The sequence below is a fragment of the Culex quinquefasciatus genome, chromosome 1 (genome assembly GCF_015732765.1).
Source record: "Culex quinquefasciatus strain JHB chromosome 1, VPISU_Cqui_1.0_pri_paternal, whole genome shotgun sequence".
Lineage (NCBI taxonomy): Eukaryota > Metazoa > Arthropoda > Insecta > Diptera > Culicidae > Culex > Culex quinquefasciatus.
Window position 1 is genome coordinate 108,898,112 of NC_051861.1, and position 27,737 is coordinate 108,925,848.

The window sequence follows — 27,737 nt, forward strand, 5'->3', positions numbered from 1 at the left end:
CCCATCTTCTCACCTTTCGTAACATTTTTCCCATTCCAAATCCGGTCATAAAATCCTGAGATTCGTATACCCACTGTCCACGTGGTTTATGGATGACCCTTCAAATACGTTTTCAACTGAAACAGCTCAGTAAGGAAAGCGCAAACAATTTTTCATTCAAAGTTTTTGCCAAAATATTAGTTGAGGTGTGAAAGGTTATGTAAAAATCTCAATTTTATGTTTCACTTTTTATCACAAGATACAACTAAAAATACGTATTTGGGAAATGTGATTCAAGTGACACATCACATTCCCAAAATGCATATTTTTGATTTTAATTTGTTTGATATTTTTCAGAGGACAAAAAGGCATTTTTTCTGCTTGAGTTTAGATGGTGCAAATGTGGTACTGAAGAAATGCATTTCACAAGAACAAGTTTTGTAAAAGAATTTTCTAATAATATGGGGCATGTGGCCTTTCAATATTGCAACATTTATTTTTAAATGCAAAATTAAATTTTCAATTGAAAATTTCTTTGGTTTTGTCAAATAAAATGAATAAAAGCTTAGAAGATTTCCTAGTAATTTTCTATTCATACTTAAGCAGCTATTAGACTTTAACAAACAAACTCGCACTTTTTCGTGTTTGACAGTTTGCGGCAAACTCAGAAGCAAAGCAAAATGTATGCAGGTTGACGTTTCTGCAAAATGTTTTTTGTGTTAAATGGAGAAATAAAAAATTAGGATTTTTTCGTGATCTGAAATTTTCCTCTCAAGATATAGATTTCCAAACATTTACTTACCCATTTTGTATCCTGTAAAATCATAAGGAGACTTGTTTTGTCAAAATAAAAAAAGAAAGAAAAAATAACAAAATAGTATGTGACTTGACTTTTTTTTTCTTCAACATAATGTATCTGATTGCGCCTAAGCTGTATGCAATGACAGAGTTTTTTTTGCCAAAATTTATTAAATATTACTTTTTTTGCTAATTGTCCCGTTATTGAACCTAAACTCAAACTAAATGGACCAAACCAAGCCGCAAGTGTTAACATGCTTAACTCAAGTGGGCTATTTTTTTAAAGTGCTCAGCAATTAGACAAAGATAGATATAATTTCAACTCTCTTTCCAACGTAGTGTACCAGCAACAGTAGCAGTTTGGCCTTAACATTTTTTTATCTCTTCTCATTTCTAATTTCACAGCCCGCGCGTCAGCCACTAATTTTCGCCCTGTTTCGCTGCTCACTCTCTTCACTTTCAGATACGGCTTATCTCGACTCCCCTGGACTCTCATCTCCAAACAGTTAAAAAGGGGCCTAATAAAATCAGAGAGAGAGGGCATTTGCAGCCCCCCACTTGTCACGGGCGACGACGATGCTCTCAATGGTGGAAAATTAAGTGAGGACCACCTTCTTAAAAACTCACTCTTAAGGGGGAGACACGAAGGAAGAAGTGTACAAGATAAACATGTTTCGTTAAGGGCGCGCTCGCGGCGGCGTCGACGGCCACGGCACTTTTATTATTATCATTACTAGGATTTTTATAACTATCATTAAGAAATTCATTATGCACGCGCGCCCTCCGTCGTCGACTTAAGACTTTCTGTGGGTCCTCTCTGAGGAGTTCGTCCTTTTTTTTGTTTCTCTCCTTTTGCCTTTCATGGTTTGTGGGCCGTTTTTTAAGGCCGGCTTGTTTTACTTTCGCCCAGGATGTCCTCCTCCTCCTGTGGGGGCTCGCTCTTGTGAATGGAAAACGACAACCGTGACTAATTTGTAGAATATGTGATGAGGTAAGTGCCGGTTTGAGTCCATTAAGCTTGCTGATAAATCTAAAAATAGAAATGTTAAATTTATTGTTAGATGAAATTGATAAAATATCAATAATTTAAGAAAATTCCGTTGTTTCTTACATATTTGATTTCTAAAGCACTTTTCCATTGTTACCAAAATTCCGATATGATTCCGATTGCTGGCTTGAGAATAAAACATTAAGCCTAGTCCAAGTCCTTTTACCTCGCCAAAACTGTCTAACTCCAAGCGAAACTCTTTTTAGGATACAGTGGAGAATTTTCCTTATCCCCTTAAAAAAGTGGAGCATCGGCTTCCAAATTCTTTTTGTTACCCTCGGTGTGCGGTGGAGATTGGAGCGGCCGGCAAAACACGGCTGTCACGGTTTTGAGGATCGGATCAGGTTGGTTTCATTCCCAATAACCGTTCCCAGGGCACTTGAAATTGAAACTCATCACATATACATGGCGAAATCCAGTCTGCTATCCGCTAAAATCACTTTAAAATAAATATTCAAATAATTGTTCTTCTTCAAATGGAATCGAATAGGATTGAGGCAACGCCAACGTTCTGAAAAAATAAGGTTAAAAATAGTCTGGATTCGTTGTAAATGAAGAGACTTCAAGGAAAGAATCAAAATGAAAACTTCGCGCTATTTAAAAAACATAAACTGTTTGAAAAATATGGAATTTCTGATGCAATTTTTTTTTAAATAAAATTTTAAATATGGTATATAAAGAATTGGAATCTGATGCCATAACTGCAAATCTTATAAATTAAAACATTCTTTTGCCTATTTTTTATCTGTAAACCACGTAACAACTTTATACATACTGATTTCTTTTTTTTTAATTTAACCGGTTTGTAAAATAATTAGTTTTTAATTTTATAATGATGTGTTTAATATTTTGAAGTGCTTAAATTTATAAAAATATTTTGTTGTGGGTAATGGTTTGAACACTTTTTTAATATTTCTTTTTTGATTTATGTATAGGATACTTCACTTGGGATCTACCCATTCCCCAGAAATATGCTGGTCCTTGACAAACATGTTATGTTTCCCATTTGACATAATGCCATTAAGCATATCGCCGTTTGGCATTACATAATTTGGCATAATGAGGCATGATGGTCAATTGGCATAATGATATAAAATTTTCAACATTAATTCAATATAAGAATCGCTTTAAAAAAAGTCATCGTGACTTTAGATAAGATTTTTTTTTTCATTCTTTAAGAAGGGAAAACTCTTTTTACTAGAGATAACTGCTAAAGAAAAATTCATTGTGTCAGCATGCTGCAGTTGTCACAAGACAAGAGAAATGTTCCTTTTTCAAAGAAAAAAAACTCAACTTTAAAGGAAAAATTCAACTTTTGTCTGCAGTCAAGAGGGTTGTCCCTTCTTTAAAGAAGGCAAAACTCAACTTTAAAGGGAAAATTAAACTTTTTTCAGCATTAGGGGAAGGTGGGATAAGACGACCATATGGGGCAAGAGGAACCATCGCTCGTACGGCCGTAATTTTTAAACTTTTGATTATTTCCAATGCAATGCAATTAGCTGATTCTACTACCACATGACCGCCAAAATGACGTAAATGCCAAGCGGCACAAGATTGAATGAAGTTTTTGTCAAAACCTTAGTTTTCTTATAATTTTGAAAAGTACAAAATAAGGCTTAGGGTTCGTTTTAAGACTCATTTTATCAAAATGCTATTTTTCCTAGACCAGTAGTGTCCCTATCAATGACTTGCACCTATTATAAACTATGATTTAACTTTTGGTTATTTTTGTTGAGAGCTTTTAAAAAATCGTGTTCAGGTGGGGCAAGTATACCATATGGATTTTTAGTATGAAAAATATTACGAATTGCTGTAACAAGATATTTTATTGGGAAATAAATAAATAAAAGTACTTAAAAACTGACAAACAGTTGATAAACAAAATGTCCACACAAAATATAGCGATATCATGAAAATTTACACCCAGAACTGGACATCGGTATACGAGAGGATAAAGAGCACGATTCGGTAGTAAAATGATACTGTGTGCGGACTAAGAGGATAAATCCCTAAACTACCGAGAGTACTTTACTCATGGGTTCATCTTCAAAAAAAGTTAATCTATCAAAAAAAAAGGGTACCCGGTACCGAGACTCGAACCCAAGACCTTCGGTCTGATGGCCGAGTGGGCTAAGGCGCCAGTCCTTACTGATGGTGCTGGGTTTGAATCCCGTCGGTTGCAACTTTTTTTTGTGTTTGCAAAAAATGTACATGCAGTGTGTAATATTGAGTGTTTATTTTGACGAAGGTGATGTGCATGCTTTTGCATGCGATTTCACCATCGGTTTTTTTGCTGTGTAAGTAATTATTTTTTTCGTAAAAACGATCAAATTTAAAGTAAAATATTATAATTTAATCTAAAAATGAAACAATCATTTCAAATACATTCTAATCTGATGTATCTAAGTGATAACAGTTCAATTGTTAGCAAATTAACATGTTGTTTCATGCATTGTTCCTCTTGCCCCAACGGGTTTTTCGTCTTGCCCCACTAGTTGAGTAGAACGTACGGAAAATCAGAAATTTTAAAATAAATTTTTTGCATTAAAAAACAGGATTTTTTTAAAACTTGTTCTATCAAAGTCTTAGTCAAGACCTTGAATAAGATGATCAAAATAAATCCGAGTGATTTTTTAACGTTTTTAATGGCTTATAACGAGCATTTCCTTAGCTTTTTACACTTGCCCCATTTTCCCCTACTGTTAGAGAAGAGATTTTTCCCTTCTTAAAAAAAACTCAACTTTAATGGGAAAATTCAACTTTTGTCAGAAATTATCGCAAGTCAAGAGAGTTTTCCTTTCTTTAAAGAAGGAAACATTCAACTTTTGTTAGAAGTTATCACTATAAATGCGAAATCCAAAACTTCACACTTTAAAACTGATCACTTTTTGAAATAAAGTACATTCGCAATAAAACAAAAACTTTTCTGGGGAATGAGTCTTCAACATTTGGTAATCAACTTATGTTTGAAAAATCTACAAAAACTTTTACAAAAGTTTCATTCGCGTCCAGAGACAGAAATGGGTTAAAGAGGACTGCCTGCAGTTGAAAATTTCCAAAATGTGAAAATGTTTTTATAGTTGTTTCAAAGTTTTGTGATGGCTGTAAAATTCAAAAATGATTTAGAGCTAACAAGAGGAATGCTCAGGCAGTGATATAGTAAACTTGTACCAATTCATTGATGAATGTTAGTATCAAGCATCCTTTCTGAAATAGGTATACACAATTTAGCTGGATGTTATAAATAAACGTAAGATTTTCATATGACTTTTTTTTATTAACGTAACCATCCCACAAATTCATTTTTATTTTAAAAAAAAACATTGATGTTAAAACTAGGTTTAACAACATTTACCCCTGCAAACCACAATTTACATCTTTCAATAATGATAAAAGCGAAATAATTCTAAATCACTTCTTCAAAAAGTCCTAGGCCCCATGGGTTTCTTATACTGATAGTACATTTCAAAAAAGTAATAATTAGACAATTTGAATAAATTTCTGCAAGTTTTGAAACAATTTGAATACATCGTCATTTAAAAAAAAAAGTATTTTACAAACATTGTTCTGTATCGCATATCGTTGCCAGACCCTGACTAAAACCAATGAAGCTCAATTTTGGTTTTGTGAATTGACAGATAAGTTAAATTCAATTGAATTTGGATTTTTCATAAATGTAAGCAGGGTTACCAGGTCTGAACCGAAAATAATCGGGTAAGTCTCTTTTATCAAAGAAATGAGGAAAATTGTTTTCTAAAATTGTGTATTTTCACTTCTTATGAAGCAAACAATTTTAGCTTGTCCCAATATTGTGGGTACACAGAAAAAAATAATGTAAATTTGGAAGCTGTAATTTTGGAAGGTTGAATATTACCTCTTTTATGAAACTGAAAAAGTGACATTACACCAGAAAAGTGGTAAAATTATACATTTCCAGAGGTGAAATTACACCTCTTTTCTGACAATAAAGAATAAAGAAAAAATAACAAAATAACATAAAAGATGTACCCCTTCCCAAATGTAATATTACCATGATTTTTTTTTCTGTCTAGATGTTCCGCATATGAAGGATGACTGTATTTTTCCTAATGTTTATAGTTCACAGAATCAAACCATCAGTTTTCCCTCATCACCGCCAAAAGAAATCCCTAATCAATTGCCTCGATATGTGTACAATTAGTTTCCTCAAAGTACTGTAATTTTTTTGCTACCCACCCAACTCCCTCCCACCATGCTGAAGTGTTGACTTTGGGCGAGACTTCGTCCAATCTCGCCGGTTCAACCCCTTCCCTCCCTTCTCGCACAGAGGAGTGCGTTTGGCCGCACCACATTTTTCGCACACACCGGGGGTGGACCTCGGAGGTGGCTCCCGGGCTCGATGGTGTGGCAAATCGATGGCTACCCCACCCCAGCGCTGCCAACTTCTTCGAGCGTTCGGCTGAATGAAGTGCTGCCCCCGTCCCGGGACTGGCGTTGCCCGCCCCACCTGCCCACTATTTCGGCCTTCTTTTTTCGCACTGGGTGACTGACGAAACGAATACCACCACAAAAAGTCGCCCCTCTTTCTCTTTTCACTCGCGCAGGTTTTTGAGCTCTCTTTCTCGCACATTTTTTTTCGGTGATTTTTGGTAGGGAAAATGCACGACGAAAAGGGGAAGTTTTGGGGGCGAAAGGTGAAATCATCATTCAAGAAAAATGCAGTTTTTGTTTCTTTTTTCTTTACCTTTATTTTTCTTACCCAGTCGCCATTCAACTGCACTGAGATCTGAAACGAGATTCGAGATGGCTTATATTAACCAGAAGTTCATAATGATATCAATTTACTTGTTATGTTTAATACAATATTCTTTGCGGTCGAGCTATAACAATTACGAATCCGATTTTGAACGGTTTCCAACCCAAACGGCACGTGGCCAATTGGTAAGGAGGGCTGAGATATTTGTGATCATTTCTACTTAGTTTGCCAATTTAACGTCGAATTATCTCAAGAATTAGCTTTAAATTAAGATTATTTTTGTGTTTAAAATCTAATCAAATTATTCGCTCTACAGCATTGCCTTGGCGTTCTCGATTGCGAGAGGTGTCCGAAGGCTTGATTGTTGAGGCAATTCAAGCCTCTTTTTACACCTAAGCTTCCATCCACCCCGAGATTCGAACTGACGACCTTTGGATTGTTAGTCCAACTGCCTACCGGCGACTCCACCGAGACTTTGGAGACGACCCGGACTGAGCTAACGCTTTCCCGTCCGACGGATGGCGTGATCAGACAAATCTTGTCTCGAAAAATGCCACCGGGACCTTCTGGGACCGAACCCAGGCCGACTGGGTGAGATCAGTCACGCTTACCCCTACACCACGGGTCCCGACTGTTTTTAATAACTTTATTGATAGTCAGAAACTTCTTAATTTTTTTGCTATCGCTTTTTTTAAATCTTTGATCCAAAAAATAACACGATTCCTTGGCAGTGTTTAAGTTTGTAAGAAGAAAAAAGGGGAAAGGCAAAACAAAAATTAAACAAAAAACAAATTTAATGACCAATATTAAGAAATTTTAAGCAAAATATATAAAAAAAACTTGAAAAACACTGGTGCCACGATATACAGCAAAAGGTCCGATGGTAAAATCGCATGCAAAAGCACACTGAAAGAAAGGCACATAGTAATGTCACATGTTTTCCACGTGAATCTGCCCCATTCGACTTAACATGTGAGTATCATGTGTAAATCACATAGAAAATTTTCATTGCGTGCACCGGTAAATTCATGTGAAATTCTCATCGAAATTAAATGAAAAAAACACGCGAGATTCACATGTAATCACACATGCATGTCACGTGAAATTCTTTTGAAAATGAAATGGATAGCACCCCAAAATGTTTGTTTTTCTGCAGGTAAAAAAAGAATAAAGACAACACTCATTTTCAAAAAATTTATTTTATTTATCACATTTTATCTTATTTTATTATAAATAACAAAACAAATACACATCTTGGCAAAGCCAGTTGGATCACACTAACACAACCAAATAAATAAAAAACACAGATAAATCTCTTGCGTTGCCGCATTGTTAAGTCCACGCTTGCAGTCACTGGCCACCGGATGTTCCTTCGAGGCATTTTTGGACACTGTGCACTCTGAAAGCTTTGTCCGAACTCGGTTAACTGCGGACTGTACACTCCAGAAATGGATTATCTGAGAAAAATGATATAGAAAAAGTTGTTAGTTAGGCATTTTTTTAATAATCAATATGCTTACCGTGATCAACTCCGATTCTTAATGAATTTTAATGTTAAAATCTAAATTTAACAAAATAAAACTCTTGGGGCTCGGGACGAGCTCTGAACGTGTCGTTCTCCTTCTCGCCATCTTGCTCAATGAATTTCCGAAAAAATAAGACACTTGACTTTCAAATTCAAAACATACAATTTTAACGTGGTTTCCACTTAATTATTAAGGGAAAAGACGGATGGGGCCAATCCAAGAGAAAATCACTTGACTCCAACGTGAACACCATGCGAAAAGAGAATGAAATGGTTTTCGCTAGCAATCAGCTGTTTTCAAATGATTATCACATCCATATGACCTGAAAATAATGTTAGTGTCAATGGAAAAGCATATGAATTTATCGTGTAGGTTTTTGAAGTGGCTCACGTGAAAAAGCATTTGAATTTGCTATGTTGGTTTCTTTCAGTGCATGCACATCACTAGGGTTAGTGAATTTTCACGATTTCGCGGATAGCGTGAAAATCGCGAAATTTGAAGATTTCCGTGAAATCCCGTGAAATTTATCAATTTTCTCAAATCAATTCATAAAAATAACAACATAATAAATATTTCATTCTTAAAGATCTTTAAAGTAAATTTTATTAGATTTGAATTGAAAAGCGTATGAACCATTTGAAGAATTGTTAACAAACAAATATTAACATGAAATTGATAAAACATTTACTGAGAAGTGATTGCTGCGAATACTTAAATGATGTTAACAAAAATCAGTCAAAGAAGAAAAATTATTCTCGATTTTTTTTATAAATTTTGTCTCTTTCAACCAATACTTGTTAAAATTGAATTAACAAATATATTGTAATTTTTTTTAAAGATTGTACAGATTTTTTGAGTTGTATGGATTTACTTTTAGAAATCAATTAGAAGCAAACATTCATTTAAAAGTAACATTTCGTGAAAATAGTTGTCTTTCCCATTTCTTCCGGTCCAGGAGGAGCAAAAAAAAAGATTGAAAAAATTGATTCCATCAGAGAAGGGAAAGAAAAATATTGAGAAAATAGATTGCAATTTTCGTGGTACTATACACAATAGTTTATCAGTTATTCTTAGGAAACCAGCTGAATTTTACATTTTTTTCTTTCGCCTTTATAACAATTTTACTTTAATTTAATTTGAATTTTGAAAGATATAATTTTGAAATATGCTGAAAGATTCAAGCTTGGTTTATTCGAGATTAAAAAAATAGTTTTTTTTTTTATTTTAAAAATTTCGTAACAGATTAAATTATTTTTGACTAGTGATTTTTATTTTAGTTTTTGAAAAGTGAGATGAAAACCTTTAAATTATTTTTACTGGGCAAATGTCGCAAAAAAGTTATTTTAATTGTTAGATTGTTTTGTTAAATTTGGTTTTTATATGAAATTCAATAAATTGTAAAATGTTAAATTAGTAGCAAATCAGCGAAAACTGTTTAGCTATTTTATTCGAACATTAAAAAAGCAGGTCAATAAATGACAATACGCATTTTTTTTTTTCAAAATATTTATAGAGCCCATCCATAAACCAAGTGGATTTTTAATTAATCAAATTATTTTTGTGTCACGTTCAAATTAAGTTAAGATTTTTAAAGTTTATTGAAAAATAATATGTAAAAAAGCATAAAAAGTACTTTCTGTAAGTCTAACATAAAATTTTCATAGTTATTTTAATATTTTTCACGTTCCGCGAAATTTCCGTGAAATTTGGTGTTTTGAAATTAAGGTCCCCGTGAAATTTGCAATTTTTGAGCGTGAAAAATCACCAAGCCTACACATCACCTTTGTGAGAAAAAGCATGTAATATTGTATGAAAAAAACGGGTGCACAAAAAACATGCACAAAAGAAAAATATATAAATTTTGCACACCTCAAAAATAACATCAATCTGGTGAGCGTCACATTCAGATTACCAAGTCCGCGCCCCAACCATCTCGGCTATCGCGCATCAACATCGAGAAAATAAATATTTTTTAAATTTTGTTTTTTTTTTATGAATGATAAATACTAATATTGATGATTAATTTAATGATAAAAAAATATAATGCAGAAAATATGTTTTTAATGGCATATATTTTTTCCAGAAGAATCTTACTGGTTTGAGCTCATGAATAAATAGATAAGCATTGAATTTACCGTAGCAATCTGCTTTTTACTTCAAATGCCATTTCTGTGATTGCATAAAAATGGTATTTCAAGTAAAAAGCGGATTCAAACTCAAAATTGGAAAATAATGGTAGGGAATATTTGAAATATGATTGCTTTCTTCGGGCACCTTTATAAAATACGAAGTAGGTTTTTAATTGTTTTTAGTGACATCTTCTGAAAAAAAATTCAACGCAAAAAAATCTATAACTTTTCAACTTTAAACTGTAATTTATCGCACATTTTTAACAAATTAACCTAGTTATTAATGCACATCCCTCTTTCAAAAATATAATCATACGAATAAATTTTTTATCCAATTTGGACATGATATACAGAAACATAATATAAAAACTCAATTTTGATCAAACATTTTCGGTCAAAAAGCTTACCAAAATTATAATTTATTGATTTTAATTTCATTTCATAATGTCGTAGTGTTTGAACAAGATCTTTTCTCAGTTGTGAATGTTTCAGAAACTAATATCATACGATATAAACCTTGACATGAAATTTCCAAATAATCTGATATGCACATTAAATTAAATTTTATAAAATAAAATTGAGTTCTTTCATTTTATTTTGTAAATAAAAAATGTACTAAAAAGTTAAAAAAAAATAAAAAAATATACTTCCGGTAGAATTTCGGGAAACGGGAAACATATTTTTTCGGGAAATCCCGGGGATTTTTTTCCCGGAACGGGAAATTTGACGCTCTAGATGATATAAATTTGTTGGAAATTTACGACTAGAAAGCCCTACAAAAAAATTTAGTTGATAAAAAATCCACCAGCAATTAGCACTAAATTGAACAGTAAAAACAATTTTAAAATATAATGATCCAAAAGCAATTGAAAACTTTGGAAAGCTTCAGAAATATTCATCATAATAAAAATTAAATTTTATTTCGAATGATGTGAACATCAGAGGGTAGCTTATCTAACATTCCAAATGCCAACCTGCCGTCTAACAAGCCCCAAACAAATTGCTGCAAAATTCTCTCGCCGCGGTATTTAGACACTCCCCGTAAATGTATTAAATCATGTGTCGTCACCCCCTCCGGGTTGTGTTGGGACCACATTATCCACTCGGCCGTATGGTTTATGACCGACGATCCCCAGGATGACTGAACGACGGGCAAGAAACGTCTCCCGCGCTATAAATAATTCACGCGCGCGATCACCCACGCAAAAACGTGACTGAATCCTTACACCACAGACAAGGGGACGTTACGTTTTTTTTTTAATTTATTGAAACAAAGTCTGCTTGCCTAAGATCTATGATTATCACCAAAGGAACCATATGGTCCGCTCCGTCAAAACATTACACACGGCAAATTGCGGACCAAAGTCGCATATTTTATCTCATTTCTGGCATTTCGGCATAAATAAAACGTTTGCACACGCGAGGGTCGGAATTTTGGGGTGTGGTGACAACCGGAGAGAGACTCGCTTGCGAGACTTCCTGACCCGGGGACGGCCAATATTTGTCCCGGGTATTATGACAACTCCATCAGTAATCGGGCACAGCCCACGGGGCACTCCCCCGTAATATCTTCGGTCCGACCCCAGCCGGGCGAAAAAAGTCGGAGGAGGTAAAGCCAAAAAATGAATCTTCCATGGGAATATTCCTTCAACTCGAGGGAGCCACCTAGCGGTGCAAAAACCAAACTCAAACGGAGAAATATGACAGTTACCTGTTAGGCAAGTGTCTCGCCAGTTTGACATTTGCCAGGAGTAACGGATTTTTTCGTCGAACAATGGAGCCAATTTACGCGGACCACTACCGGGTTTCCTTTTGTGATTGTTGGGGCCATAAAATCGGCATTCTGCCAAGACGGCAGTCGGTGCCACGGGTAGACGAGTAGATGTCAATTGGACATTTTGCACTAAGGCAAAAAATAATTTTGCAAAAAATCTTGCAGATCATAAACGCCGCAGTCGTAATCGAAGTAGACTGGCACCCTCTATAGGGCCGAACACGGCACAATTTCACCGGGGAGGCTCAAATCAGTCATGGCCTATCTACAATCACTTAGCTTAGAAAATTTCACTTAGCTTAGAAATTTGAATCAATGGAAATGAATCTGAGTTTCTACAATGGAAAAGTAATCAAATTAGAAATTGACGTTTTGTTTGGAAAATTTCAAAATCTACGGTAAGTTGACGTTTCCATATCAAAGGTAAACAAACAACTGCATAGCAACGTATATCAGCCCAGCAAGTTTTCTAAGTTGATTGTGGATGATGAACGTAAGTTGCAGACTTTCCTAAGTAACTACTTTACTTAGATGTTCTAAGCTAAGTGATTGTAGATAGGCCATCAGCTGTCAACGATTGGTTTGTTTGGAGGTAGGGTCGTGTCGCAAAGTAATAAAAACATAAACAATCAATTACCTTTCTGTCGCCTCTTGTTTCATTGATTTATTGCCACTGTCGCATGCCAACGGTTTTTTTTTTGGGATTAGAAGCAAAATCTGACTCATCTTATATGCAAAAAGGATTCGATGATTTTGATCGAACTGTAAATATTAGAATTATCGAATCCGAATTTGCTAATTAGAACGACTGACAGTAGGGACCTACATAGGGAAATGAAATGTTCTGGGAGAAATTTCAAACACCCAAAGTTATTCAAATTTAAGGTTGAAAAACTTGTAGTTTTTCTTTGATGCTGGCACTTTTCTTGTACCGAACAAGCACAAAAATAACAAAAACTACCAGATTATTATCAACAAAGGTTTTACAATACTTGCACCCAAAACTGGCAGCGCTAGTCCGAGAGAATGATGGTCTCGAGTCGAGAGAATAGTGGTACCATTCACGGACGCCAATCCAATGACTTAGCTGCCTCGGCCACCACAGCTTGGTGACCAAGGAGAAGTCAGAAGTCGATGTATGACACTTGTTGGAGATTTATTGATTCAACTAACGAATGAACTCATTTGTTATGATGGTGTGAGTTGGTACCATTATTCTATCGATTTTGGCACTGAGCCCTCAATAAATTTTGAGAGAACGATTATCTCGACTCTGAATTTTGGGTGTGTGATTGTTATAAGTCTCGTTTTATTGCCAAAATTATTTTAAATTGATTCCAACCTTGTTCTTGCATGATCTTGATGCTCGATTGGAACCCCGATTTGACAGTTCGATTGTAACCCTGAGAGTGACATTTCGCCTCTCCATATAGGCTCTCTAGACTGACAGCAGTCAAAAGTACAAAATCATTTGCATCGCTTGTGTCAAAATCCAGCTGATGATGCAGACTCATGAGCATTTTTTGAAATGATCGTATGAATTATATTGAAAATACCATTTCTATAAATTTTTCGGCAATTGTAGAGTATATGATAAATTACATAGATTCTTAAAGACAAACTTTGTGCCAAAAAAACTGTTTCTAGCACCATACTAATGCAAAATGTTTTAATTATTTATTGCATAAGATATTTTGAGAAATCATGCTTAATGCTACTTCGACAACTTGAATGTAGCTGGCGCAAGTGATAGTTTGTTTCAGAAATTTTAAGAAAAATGTGTTCCTGGTGTCATATCCGTTCGTCCGTGATATAAACATTAGTTTGACAGCTCAATTTTTACGTTTGAGTGCTTTTTAATTCGAATACGTTCGAATCTGCGGATATTTGAAGTAGCGAAATTCGAATTAACGTAATTTAAATCATTGAAATAATTTTCGTTAATATTTAAAATCGATATTTATGCTGTTGATATGTGAAAAAATCAAAAGTTTGTCAAAAGTTTTGGAATACCAAACTACCAAACAATGCTTTGTGCTGTTCATATAAAATGGTACATACAGTCGACTCTCTTGCTGTCGATCTTCCTGATTTCAATATTCCTCCATCTACCGATGAAATTGCACACTACGATTCTCTTCATTCCTCGATATTTTCTCTTGCTTGAAGGATCTCTTCCTAGACGGTACTGTTTGTATTCTGTTTGCTTTAAAATCAGTAAAGTTTGTAATTTCTTTGTTTTTGTTAAGTGACGTTGCCATCGTTCTCTCCGATAGCAGGATATCAGGAAAAAAAATTATTTTCAATCAATCGAGTCTTCATTTAGCATCGTTCTGCAAACTGATGCTTCTCTTCCACGACGGTCCCTTGGATATTGGCAACCGAAGGGTCGACTGTATATAAACACATTTTAGAACTTCGACGTTGTCATGCTATCTTGTCGATGTCGATTGAATTTTGAGTTGAAAATGGTTGCCGGAGTCCCGAGTTATAACAATTTTTTACGGTAGTCGGGCATGTACGTATGTCAAAGCGTGAGTGACAACAACGCACAGAGTTTTTCGGTTTTTATTGAATATCGCAGGATTGAAATCGAATTTTGGGGACCTGTGAAGATCACAAGGTGAGGCACTGTGAGCTGCAGAAAATTGCGTTCTCAACTCAATTTGGCCAAAAAGGCATGTGCGTCGAGATAGCACGACAACGACGACTAGAGAAGGATTTTTTTGCTCGATTTGATGTAAAAGTTGTAGGTCAAACATCAAATCAAATTATTCGCTCTACAGCATTGCCTTGGCGTTCTCGATTGCGAGATTCCGAAAGCTTGATTGTTGAGGCATTGGCAAACTCCTTTAGACTTCTTAGCTTCCATCCACCCCGGCATTCGAACTGACGACCTTTGGATTGTTAGTCCAACTGCCTACCAGCGACTCCACCGAGACAGGACCCAGGGAGACGACTCCTACACCTGGACTGAGCTGTCGACCTAACCCTTTAGGTTAGACCAGGGCCAACATTTACTTCCCCATCCGACGGAAGGCGTGGTCCGACAAATCTCGTCTCGAAAAATGCCACCGGGACCGTCTGGGATCGAACCCAAGCCGACTGGGTGAGAGGCAATCACGCTTACCCCTACACCACGGTCCCGGTCCTGGATAGTTGTAGCACCGACACCGACGTAACACTACATGTAAAAAATCTGCTGAAATGTATCCCAGCACGACTCACCCCAATTACTTCATTGGAATCACCCCTTGCCGATAAAAATATATTTCGCAACACTGCTCGACCCATTGTTTGCAAACAAAACGTAGTTTATGAATGAATCAGCTGATTTGTGTTTACAAACAAAATAGAATCAGTGTTGCCTTGCTAATACATTTTTCGAAAAACCGTTTGACAGCTCACCGGACTTACCGGAGGGGTGATGCAAAGAAAGGTCATCTTTTTTACTTGAGTGTTACGTCGGTGTCGGTGGTTGTAGGTCATTATGGAATTATTCAATAATAGTTACATTCTGCAAACATTTATCAATTTTTTTAAATAACTTTTTATCTAAAAAAATCGATTGAAACACAAGTTTTTATTTCTTTTTTAATATATTTTAGTATACTAAACATTCCAACTGTTAGGCTATATGATTTGATGGACGTGATAGCTTAGTTATGATATTCTTGAATAGCGTTTTCGGAAAGTATCAAAATTGCACGCAGAAAAAAATAAATCATGTTTAGATGCAATTGATTTTTTCAAAGATGTAAATAAATGGACACCATCATCAAAATTTCAAAAATGAAATTTTTGTTACTTAAATTAAAAAAGTTTTTTTTATAAAATTTTACAAAAGATCTTATCGATTCAGCATTAAATTTTATGTGGAGAGTGGGGAGACTTGATCCCTTTTTTTGTCTCGCACATAACTCTGTCAATTTCTCACAAAACTATGAACTTTTTGCATAAATTTAAAGCTTAAACATTCAACTATGTTTGGGTGATAAGGGTATTTCATCAGAAAAACTCTTCGAATCATGCCAAGCGTTTAAAAAAAACCCGGCATTTTCAAAATGTTGGGGGAACTTGATCCCCCTTTCAACATTTTGAAAAAATCTTAAGCAAAATGTTTCTTATTCATCCAAACTTTTAATTTTCTATAAGTTACAGCAATTTCACATTAAACATGTACGTTTGTGTTCAAAATATATCAAGTTTAGCATGCAAAATATTCAAAAACTTGAAAATTTCTGTTTTAGACAAAAATTGGGCCTGTTTACAAAAGCTGGTAATTTTTGTTTACAAAACTTTTGAAAAATGGTTCAAACTGCAGTGAGTTATGTACAACTATACTAAAAGAAACTATGTACGAAAACCCAGCCCAATTATTTAATCTTGAGGCTGATTCTAGTGACTGTAAAAATGCAGGGGTCAAGTCTCCCCAAACGCATTGTATTGTAAAAATAGTATGACGATAAATTTAACGTCATATGCGTAAGGGTTTTAGAGTTGATTTGTTTATCAAACAATTCATAAATAAAAAATATTTTTTTTGAATCATTTTTGAGTGTTTTCTATACTTATCAAAACAAAGAAAAAAGATCTCTTGGAAGTTTTTTGTAGAACTTTTTAGAAAAATGTGTGTAACTCAATCTAAACATTTTTTAATTTTTTTTTTCTTGTATTCTACAATGAGTCTTACTCAATTTCGCACAACTTTCTAGAACAAAACTGATTGTTTTACCCACATGCTGACGAGATACAGGCTTGGGATCAAGTCTCCCCACTCTCCCCTACATAATCATGTTCAGCATGCTTGGCCTCGTTTAAAAATATTTTGAATTATTTTTAGGAAATTTTCATGTACCGAAAAATGCGTGTGTTTTTTCAGAATTGCCACAATTTTTATATTTTATTTGGTTTGCCCGACCTTCGACTTTGGTCAGAGTCGAGTGACAAAACGTAAAAAAAATTCAACGGCCTAAACAATTTCTTTTATTTTTTGCTTTTTGTTTAAGAATACCTCTGACGCAAGTTTCAAAGTCCAGGGCAGGGCTCTAAAAGGGATCGATCACTGATAGTGATCGCACGATATTTGACACAGCTAGCCTATCAGCTGTCATTTTCCATTTGATCGTTGATAGAGAACTCAGAACGCCTATCATGAATTCAGTGCTAAGTGATCGCTCAAAAGAGGGCCGGTCGCATGAACGTTACACTCAGTGAGCTCACATGTATTTAAACCGAGAGATTGCCGATTTTGACTCTCAAAGGGTTACTCTGACTTGACGGTTTGCCTTCTCTCTCTGCTGCTCACTGCTCTCTTTAATTTTCATTGCTTACTTGGATGAGATAAACAAAAACAAACCCATCCAGATTTTGCAAATAATATTATTATCAATTATATTATATTATTATAATACACCATATTCTTGATTTACACAACGAAATGGGGGTGTTTAAATCGAGAATCGTTTAAAAAAAGAATGTCCGTGACTTAAATTGAGAATATGATTTAAATTAAGAATCTTTGGGAATTCGTAATTTGTCGGAGAATTTTCAAAATGTATCAATAGTATTTTGTTTAGTTATGATATAAAAACATTTTGCATGGTTTTGGAACACCTGGGATGTTCTAGTCCATCCGAAACATCCGGAAATTTTGTGCAACAGGCTAACCAAAGAAACAAGTTGAAACTTCAAAATTTTGTCAACGGATCCTACCCAGACTGCTTCAAGAGTGCGGTAGGCTACAGTGCATTGTTGTAACAACTTATTGGGATGATCTGGGTCATCCAAGGACTCACTGGAGTTAAGATCTGTGTGTCTACCGCCGTAACAAGCCAGAGGTCGACGGATTTTGGCCCTGGAATATACCCGCATAACTTCAGTGAGTATGGTTGACTACTTTGCTGATCTGTTGGGCTGTCTTGGGTCATCCAAGGACTCCCTGGAGTTAAGATCTATGGGTCTACCACCGTAACTAGCCAGTGGTCGACGGTTTTTGACCCCGGAACATATCCGCATAGCTTCAGTAAGTATGGTAGACTACTTTGCTGATGTGTTGTGATGTCCTGGGTCATCTAAAGACTCCCTGGAGTTAAAATCTGTGGGTCTACCACCGTAACAAGCCAGAGGTCGACAGTTTTTTACCCTGGAACGTACCCGCATAGCTTCAGTGAGTATTGTAGACTAATTTGCTGATATGTTGAGATGGTCTGGGTCATCCAAGGACTCTTCTGGAGATATGATAGACCACCAGATCTTAACTCCAAGGAGTCCTTGGATGACCCAAGTCAGCCCAACACATCAGCAAAGTAGTCTACCATACTCACTGGAGCTATGCGGGTATGTTCCGGGGTAAAAAGCCGTCGACCTCTGGCTTGTTACAGCGGTAGACCCACAGCTCTTAACTTCAGTGAGTCCTTGGATAACCCAGGACATCCCTACTCATCAGAAAAGTAGTCTACCATACTCACTGGAGCTATGCGGGTATGTTCCGGGTAAAAACCGTCGACCTCTGGCTTGTTACAGCGGTAGACCCACAGATCTTAACTTCAGTGAGTCCTTGAATAACCCAGGACATCCCAACTCATCAGAAAAGTAGTCTACAATACTCACTGAAGCTATGCGGATATGTTCCGGGGGCAAAAACCATCGACCTCTGGCTTGTTACGGCGATAGACCCACAGATCTTAACTTCAGTGAGTCCTTGGATGACCCAGGACATCCCAACTCATCAGAAAAGTAGTCTACAACACTCACTGAAGCTATGTGGATATGTTCCGGGGTCAAAAACCGTCGACCTCTGGCTTGTTACGGCGGTAGACCCACAGATCTTAACTTTAGTGAGTCCTTGGATGACCCAGAAAAGTAGTCAACCATACTCACTGTAGCTATGCGGATATGTTCCGGGGTCAAAATCCGTCGACCTCTGGCTTGTTACGGCGGTAGACCCACAGATCTTAACTTCAGGGAGTCCTTGGATTTTTTTTGTTTTTCCTCGAGGGGAGGGGAGGGTCTGACATTTAAAAAAACTGTCCACGTGGTTTATGGATAGTCCCTAGGCGCGCGGACAATTTCCAATTCGAGCAAAAAAAATCAAACTCAAAACCAAGCTCAAAATTCAAAAAAATCTGCCTTCGATTATCCGCCGGGCACTCGACTAGCAACAGTCAGTGATAGAGAAAAAGAGCTGTCGATTGATAGCTATCATTGCAAAATTGATCGAAATTCCGATCAAATGTCAAACGAACTAGTGATACGCGAATGAATTTCGGGAGAGAGTCAATTGAGCATTTGAGTGACTTTGTGAGGCGCTCATTCTTTCGTGTGTGTTTGAGCGAAAGCAGAATGTCTAGGTCAGGCAGACGTAGCGAAAATGAGAGAAGAACTCAATCAACTGTCAGAAAAAATGTCGATCCATCACAACCCCTGGTCCGGGGTATTCTAAAACACCAAAAAAGCAAAATCTCCAAATTTTGATAATTAGACCTTGTTTAAAAAAAAAACAAGTTTGATCTAAATTTACTTGACAGTTACAGTCATAGAAAACATTTTTGAAATTTAAAATTTTTTAAAGTGCATATTGAAAATGACTCTATCATATTCTGCAAATATTTTACAAAAAAAAAATAATTTCAATCTGACTAAATATTACAATTACCTATAGTATACCCAAACTTGTTTAATTGTGGCGCTTTGTAGTCAGCAATTGTCCAACTTCAAAACGTTCCGGCCCGCCAAAGGAGACCGACCAATGGTCTAACCTGACCAACGATTAGCTACTGAATTCCCAAAACCAATAACCCGGAGCACACCCCGCTGACCTTTTGCTGCCTTGGACAGAAAACTATGGCGCAATTGTCCAACTATTTTATTGTTTTTCTTTTCAAAGGATCCCATGCCGTCCAATGTTTAGTTACACAATAAGCGACAATAAAAACTGTCCTTCTCCACTCCCTGCGGAAGCCCAAAAGGGTCCAACCTGGCAGTCTTACCTGATTTCTTTCCTTTGATCCCGGTCCAAAATTCCGACACTGCTCCTTAACCCAGGGGAGAGGACACTTTGCGACAATCATTTTCACGCACACGCACACACTTTCCGTCGTCGTCGTCGTAGTCGATTCTGCGAAATGAAACACTAGTTTTGTCGGTCCCTTATCGGCGGCCCTTTTGGCAACCTGTCACTTTGTGACCCATTTATTTTCGGCCCTCTTGTGCTGGTTTTTACACTGAAATCGGAGATAATTTTCGGGGTCATGGGAAAAATTTGTTCGGCGACGGCAGCAAATTGTGTCCTTTTTCTGGAACAAAGCAACACTGTCAACAAGTCATAAAATATGCGGCGGCAAAAAAATTAAGGAACGGGATTCTTTTTAAGGATGCCGCCAAAAGTGACCATTTGGGATTTGTGCTGTCGTTACAGTTTTATATTCTGTTAAGTACTTGAAAATTGGTAAATCTGGGTTGAGTAAAAATTTGCTTGTAATTTTTTTTAAAAGAGCTAAATGATTTTAAAACAAATTAAAAAAAAACACATTTTATGGAGTTTTTCTTTTGTAAGGGGTCATCCATAAACCATGTGGACACTTTTTTAGACATTCTAAACCAAAATATCATAAAATAAATTGAGTTCCGATAACGTATAAGGTAAACTCAAACCGTAACCCCCTCTCCAAATCCCATTCAAAATTTCCGTTGAAAAAAAAAAACTAAAAAGTTCCACCAGACGACCACACACTGCTTTATTGACAAACAATCGAGTGGGGTTTGGCACTTTGCCAGCCCGGTTTTTTTTTTCTCTTCTCCAACTTCCTAATAGAGTTATCTACGTGCGCATGTATTGCGTGTACGTACACAAAAAAAAGTGAGGTTAAATTTTGTACCGTCCAGCAAAACAAATGGCGTGCTAGTGTGCGTGAGAGCGGGCTTAGATAACTCTATTGTCGAATTAATATTGCTCAATGTCAGAGGCGACTCTTGACATTCCCGGGGCAAGTTCGGAAAAAGGGGTAGGTTGGTTGGTTGGTCCTACCCCGAAAAAAATGCTGCAGGAATACACGCAAAACGGACATTAGGTATAAATTCCTAATTTTTAGGTATAATCGAACCTGACTGCAATAAGGTATTTTATTACTAATCGGCTATTAGTAATAAAATTACTAGTCGCGTTTTAGTACGAGAATTCCTGAATTTTAGGTATAATTGAAGAAACAATATACCTAAATTTTAGGTATTTTCTGGAAAAGTGAGGGAACCAAAATTACTAATATTTAGGTATAATCCAAGATGGCGGACCATGATTATTACTAAATTCTAGGTATAAAAACCTAAAATTTAGGTATTTTCTGGAAAAGTGTGGAATCCAAAATTACTGATATTCAGGTATAATCCAAGATGGCGGACCATTATTATTCCTAATTTTTAGGTATAAATACCTAAATTTGAGGTATTTTCTGGAAAAGCGAGGGAACCAAAATTACTAATATTTAGGTATAATCCAAGATGGCGGACCATGATTATTCCTTATTTTTAGGTATAAATACCTAAATTTGAGGTATTTTCTGGAAAAGTGAGGGATCCAAAATTACTGATATTCAGGTATAATCCAAGATGGCGGACCATTATTATTCCTAATTTTTAGGAATAAATACCTAAATTTGAGGTATTTTCTGGAAAAGCGAGGGAACCAAAATTACTAATATTTAGGTATAATCCAAGATGGCGGACCATGATTATTACTAAATTCTAGGCATAAAAACCTAAAATTTTGGTATTTTCTTGAAAAGTCAGGGATCCAAAATAACTTATATTTAGGAATAATCCAAGATGGCGGACCATGATTATGACTGAATTCTAGGCATAAAGACCTAAAATTTAGGTATTTTCTGGAAATGTGAGAGAACCAAAATTAATAATATTTAGGTATAATCTAAGATGGCAGACCATGATTATTACTAAATTCTAGGCATAAAAACCTAAAATTTTGGTATTTTCTGGAAGAGTCAGGGATCCAAAATAACTTTTATTTAGGTATAATCCATGATGGCGGACCACGATTATTCTTTATTTTAATTGTAAAAACCTAAATTTGAGATATTTTCTGGAAAAGTAAGGGATCCAAAATAACTGATATTCAGGTATAATTCAAGATGGCGGACCATGATTATTACTAAATTCTAGGCATAAATGCCTGAATTTGAGATATTTTCTGGAAAAGTAAGCGCTCAAGGTATAATTCAAGATGTCGGACCACGATTATTCCTAATTTCTAGGCATAAATATCTAAATTTTGGGTATTTTCTAGAAAAGTAAGGTAACCAAATTAACTTATATTTAGGAATAATCAAAGATAAAATTAGGTATTATCCAAGAGATATGCAGGCAGAAGAAAACAATGGTCTAAATGATATTTATATTTTTATTTACATAAAAAACAACTTTTTTATAAATGTTTTTACCTAAAAATACATTTATGATGATTTGAATATTTTATTATTTTAATATTTTGATGTTTTAATATTTTTATATTTTAATATTTTAAATTTTTAATATTTTAATACTTTAATATTTTATTATTTTAATATTTTAAAATTTTAATATATTAATATATTAATATTTTAATATTATAATATTATAATATTTTAATATTTTAATATTTTAATATTTCATATTTTAATATTTTAATATTTTAAAATACATTTATGATGATTTGAATATTTGAATATTTTAATATTTTAATATTTTGATATTTTATTATTTTAATATTTTGATGTTTTAATATTTTAATATTTTAAATTTTTAATATTTTAATACTTTAATATTTTAATATTTTAATATTTTAATATTTTAATATTTTAATATTTGAATATTTGAATATTTTAATATTTTAATATTTTAATATTTTGATATTTTATTATTTTAATATTTTGATGTTTAAATATTTTGAATTTTTAATATTTTAATATTTTAATACTTTAATATTTTAATATTTTTATATTTTTATATTTTAATGTTTTAATATTTTGATATTTCATATTTTAATAGTTTAATATTTTAATATTGTAATATTTTAATATTTTTATATTTTAATATTTTAATATTTTAAAATACATTAATGATGATTTGAATATTTTAACAGTTAAATATTTTAATATTTTGATGTTTTATTATTTTAATATTTTGATGTTTTGATATTTTAATATTTTAAATTTTTAATATTTTAATACTTTTATATTTTAATATTTTATTATTTTAATATTTTAATATTTTAATATTTTAATATTTTAATATTTTAATATTTTAATTTTTTAAATATTTTAATATTTTTTAATATTTTAATTTTTTTTATATTTTAAATTTTTTAATATTTTAAATTTTTTAATATTTTAATATTTTGTTATTTTAAATTTAAGTATTTTAATATTTTATTGTTGGAATAATTTACTGCTTTAGTTTTTTAATATTTTAATAATTATTTATTTGTGATATTTTATTATTGTAATATTTGAATATTTTTACAACTTCAATATAAAAATCTTTTAATATTTTGAATTTTAGAATATTTGATTTTTGGAGTTTGAGGATGTTTGAAATTTAGGGTTTTAAATTTTTCTCTCTCTCTCTCTTTCTCTCTATTTCGAGCTTGCTTTCTCTTCTCTTCTCTATCCTACTTTTTCTCGCTCTCCCATCCGCTCTATTTTTCCCACCTTCTCTCTTCCTCTCCCCCTCTACCACATTTTCTCCCCTTCTCTCTTTCACACTTTCTCTCCCTCTCCTACTTTCTCTCCCACTTTCTCTCTCATCTCTCTCTTTCTTCCTCCCACTTTGCCCCTTTACTCCCACTTGCTCTCTCCTACCTGTTACTCTATCTACCACTATTTCTCTATTTCTCCCCCTCTCTTGTCTCTCCTTCTCACTCTTTCTCTGTCCTCTCTTTCTCTTACTCTATCTAGCACTATTTTTATCTTTCTCTCTTATACACACATTTTACCCCCCCCCCCCCTTCATTCTCTCTCTCTCACTCTCTCTCTCTCTCTCTGTCTCTCTCTCTCTTTCTCTCTCTCCTTCTCTCTTAGTTTCTCTCTTTCATCTACCCTCATCCTAGCGCTCTCTCTCTCTCCCACATTTTCTGTCCCTCTTCCCTCCCACTTTCTCTCTCCCTCTCTCCCTTTCCCACTTTCTCTCTCTTTACCTCCTTTTTCTCTCCCTCTCCTCTTCTCTCTCCCACTTTCTCTTCCTCTACCCTCGCCCTCTCACTCTCAGTCTCTCATACACACACGAGCACAAACGCACTTTCACACACGCATACATACACACACACATACACACACCCGCAACTCCCAACCAAATCACAACAAGATAAACTTTGGTTCACCAACCTCAAACCTTTCATTCGCCTCCAGCACCTTTCTCAGTGGATCGCACAATCCCCCGGTTGGGGTTCCTTTATACTCCCCTTTCCAGCTCTTCCGCAAACATCCGTCCTCAAGGGCACGAGAGGAAGACGCGGCTTTTAATCCCGCCGGGAGTTGAAGGTTCCGTCCTCCTCCTTGGCACTCAAAAAGCGGTTCCCTTAAAAAAAATAAGGCTACGTAACTAAATCCAGCGATGCCCCGGCGGAACCTCTGTCCCATCCTGGGAGAACTGTGCCACGCGTCGGATTTTGAAGAGCCGAACCTGTTCTGCAAATTGAGCGTCCAGTTCGGGTCCAGTTGGAAAGTGATTGAGGGTCACTGCGAGGGACAGAGTGTCGCCAACACGGCCCGCGTCGATCCTCGGCGGTCCAACTTTGGAACTCCGCTCGATTTGCACCTGGCCTGCCGCGGAATCCAGGTTTGGCCAAAGCTGCACGTGGAACTGATTGCGCTGAACTCGTTCGACAACTTTTGGCCAGTCGGGTACGGCTTTGCGTTTCTGCCGACCCAACCGGGGCTGCACTGGATCCGGATGGCCACGTGGAAAGTTTCGTCGGCCAACTCGAAATCAATTTCCGATCGGTTCCCGGCACAAAACTTACCTTGCCACTTCCCACAATTTAAAAATTAACAGCAGCACCCCGGAACACAAACTCACAGCCGCGAAATTATTTTGACATTGACATGTCAAAACGTGAATCACAATTCTTGAACTAAAAAAATACTAAAATTTAGGAATTTTTAAGAAGTACTTCAATGTTCTAAAAAAATCCTAAATTTTAGGAAGAAAAAATTACTAATTTTTAGGTATAATTTGACAAGCTAGAACATAAGTTCAAAAAATACTAAAAATTAGGAATTTATACCTAATGTCCGTTTTGCGTGTAGAGGCATAATAAATGGTGTGCTTGTGAAAGGGTTGTGCAAAGAAAGCTGCTGGTGATTTTGAACATTTTTTTTATTCCTTCTCGACGATTTGAGTTGTCCTCGACGCGGGGATTCCGATGATGACGAAAGAGTACGACGATGACGATGGATTGTGAGGTGATGGATCTTTGATTGTGTGTCAGAAAGGTCGATCGGAAAGCGCAATCTTGCATTTGACTCGTGTTTGACGAGTTTGATACGCGCACAGTGGGTTAAAGAGGGAGAAAAAATTATTTAATTTTAATAGTTAATAACAAGTTTTTGTTGTTTAAGGAGAGGTGTTTTTACAATCAATTTGAGGGTTTTCATTATTGTTTTAGCTTATGCTTTCTTTTTTGCTTTAAAAACATTTTTTTTTTTCACAAATTTAGCTTCAACATTTTATAATCAGGCTGTTAATTTTCGATCAGTTTTTTCCATTGAATATATATGTATTGTAACGAGGCTGCTGAAGGTCACAACAACAACGATCTTTTCGAGGTCAAGGGTTCGGAGATCAACACCACTACCGATGAAGATCATGCAACGCCGGGGCTGGTCTTTGTGGGACGTGTGAAGACTCGTCAGTCTAAGCCGAGAGCTAAGAAGAAAGCCCACGGCAAGCGTGGAAAACGTTGAATTTATACTGTTGTTCGATTTGCTAAATAAATAAATTTAAATAAGTAACTTTTTCGTGTTACAGTATGGACTGAACAGTATGGAAATTTGCAAAAGATGGATCATTATGAGTAAAAAATATGCTATGTTCTTAAAAGATATGTTGTGCTCCAAAGAATCTTTAAGAGATATTTTGCTTTATTTGTGTAAGCGTTAAAAGCACCATTTTTATCAAAATATTTCATTTAAATGCACGATTTGCTTGGAAAAACTTTTCAAATTCAAAAACGTTATGCACCTTATTGTAAATCAAACTTCCGAATATTTAAACAAATAATACAGGTGATAAACAAATAATTTAATTGATCTCCTAAATTTCGACAATCGACTTTTTGTGTTTTTTCATTTGCCTTAGACTTTGTAGGGCCCTTCCTTATGCCAAAAAAAGCCATTTCACGTCATTGGTTCGGCCATACAAGTTTCCATAGAAAATTAAAAAAGACAACATTTAAGCATTAACCCAGTGTAGTGGATGAGATTGGTAGGCGAAGAATAAATAAGATACTCATACAAGCTAGTAATTGGAAATGCCACACCTTGCTTCGGATATACATTGATGTTGAGTGTGTGCGTGTGCTTGGCTGACGCGAGAGAGAGAAAAGAATAAACAGTCTTGTGTTATGTTTTGGGCCTGAACAACGCGTGTTTCTGTGTCTCCGAAAATAATCCCAAATATTCGGAAAATCTGAGAAAAATCCCGCTCCAGCCACGACAATGGCGCAAACAGCGCTCCCGCGATTGTTTAATAGTGAAGAAACTTGTTTTTACAGTGAAAATGTGAAAAGTTTAGTGCATTTTTCCGCCTGGTTCGGGTGCTGTTCTGTGACGCTTGGGAAGCCATGATGGAGCTGCCCGGTAAAAAACATACAAGGTTGGATATTAGGCCAAGCGACTGACATGGCTCGACAAACGTCGGGCGTTTAACGACTGCATGATTGAGCTGAAATGTTTTGTTCCGAACGACGGAACAGTTGTTTATCACTAATAAAAACGTGAGTAACAGTGTTGTTATATTCAAATAGTGGTTTTAGTGAACTGCAATTGCAACATAAACAAAATTCGGTGAATGTCCGAAATATATTACGGGTTTTACTTCCTAATTTTTTTTTTGAACTGCGCCGTTAATTTTGCCAAGTAAATCGTGACCAAGTTATTGCAGGAGGAGGTCTTGGACGATGGAAACGAAATTACATGAAGATTGCGATTAAAAAACCAGGTTCGGTAAGTTTTTGCGGCAAAAAAAATGCATGAACAGAGACGAAATACCTGACAAGTGTTTACCCTGTAAGAGAAAGCGTCTAAACATTACCACGATTTAGGACCGAATCTTTAAAAATTAGCATATGGTGGATGATCTACTGTCGGTCCGATAAATAGTTGATGTTTGATCAAAATTCTAGTTTTTGTGGGACAACGTTGAAAAACTGTGTTAAACCATTGGTTGTCTAAACGTTAAAAAAAAATGATTTTCTTGGCGCTGAACACTTAATTACCATGGAACGAAAATAAATGCAGATGTTTTATAATTTAGAAATTATAATGAATTCTTGATGGTATTGAAGAACGTTTGTAAAATGTATGCTTATGTCCCCTGAGAGGGTAGAGCGTGATTGCTAAAAATTGAGCTTGAGTCCCCTGGGAGAGTAGAGCATGGTAGCATTGCTTGAGTCCCCTGAGAGGGTAGAGCGGAAGTAGAGCGTGATTGTTAAAAAATTGAGCTTGAGTCCCCTGGGAGGGTAGAGCATGAACGTGAA

At 35.4% G+C, this 27,737-nt stretch overlaps 1 protein-coding gene and 1 long non-coding RNA gene across 2 annotated transcripts; one reads left to right on the top strand and one right to left on the bottom strand.

Annotated features, from left to right (window-relative positions):
- Positions 1 to 1,560: 1,560 nt before the first annotated feature.
- Positions 1,561 to 20,194, bottom strand: LOC119765101. Its single transcript, XR_005276501.1, has 3 exons — positions 19,981 to 20,194; positions 6,549 to 6,590; positions 1,561 to 1,807 (listed from the first exon to the last, which is right to left on the bottom strand). It is a non-coding gene; the product is annotated as an uncharacterized LOC119765101 (long non-coding RNA).
- Positions 20,195 to 24,504: 4,310 nt separating this feature from the next.
- On the top strand, positions 24,505 to 25,223 carry LOC6052396 (B9 domain-containing protein 2). The gene has a single exon (XM_001868642.2). The coding sequence runs from the start codon at positions 24,593 to 24,595 to the stop codon at positions 25,028 to 25,030; it is 438 nt and encodes a 145-aa protein (XP_001868677.2). The 5' UTR covers positions 24,505 to 24,592; the 3' UTR covers positions 25,031 to 25,223.
- Positions 25,224 to 27,737: the final 2,514 nt, after the last annotated feature.

Excerpts from the sequence above, each read along its gene's own strand:
- LOC6052396 (XM_001868642.2), top strand. The coding sequence starts at position 24,593 with ATGCCCCGGCGGAACCTCTGTCCCATCCTGGGAGAACTGTGCCACGCG.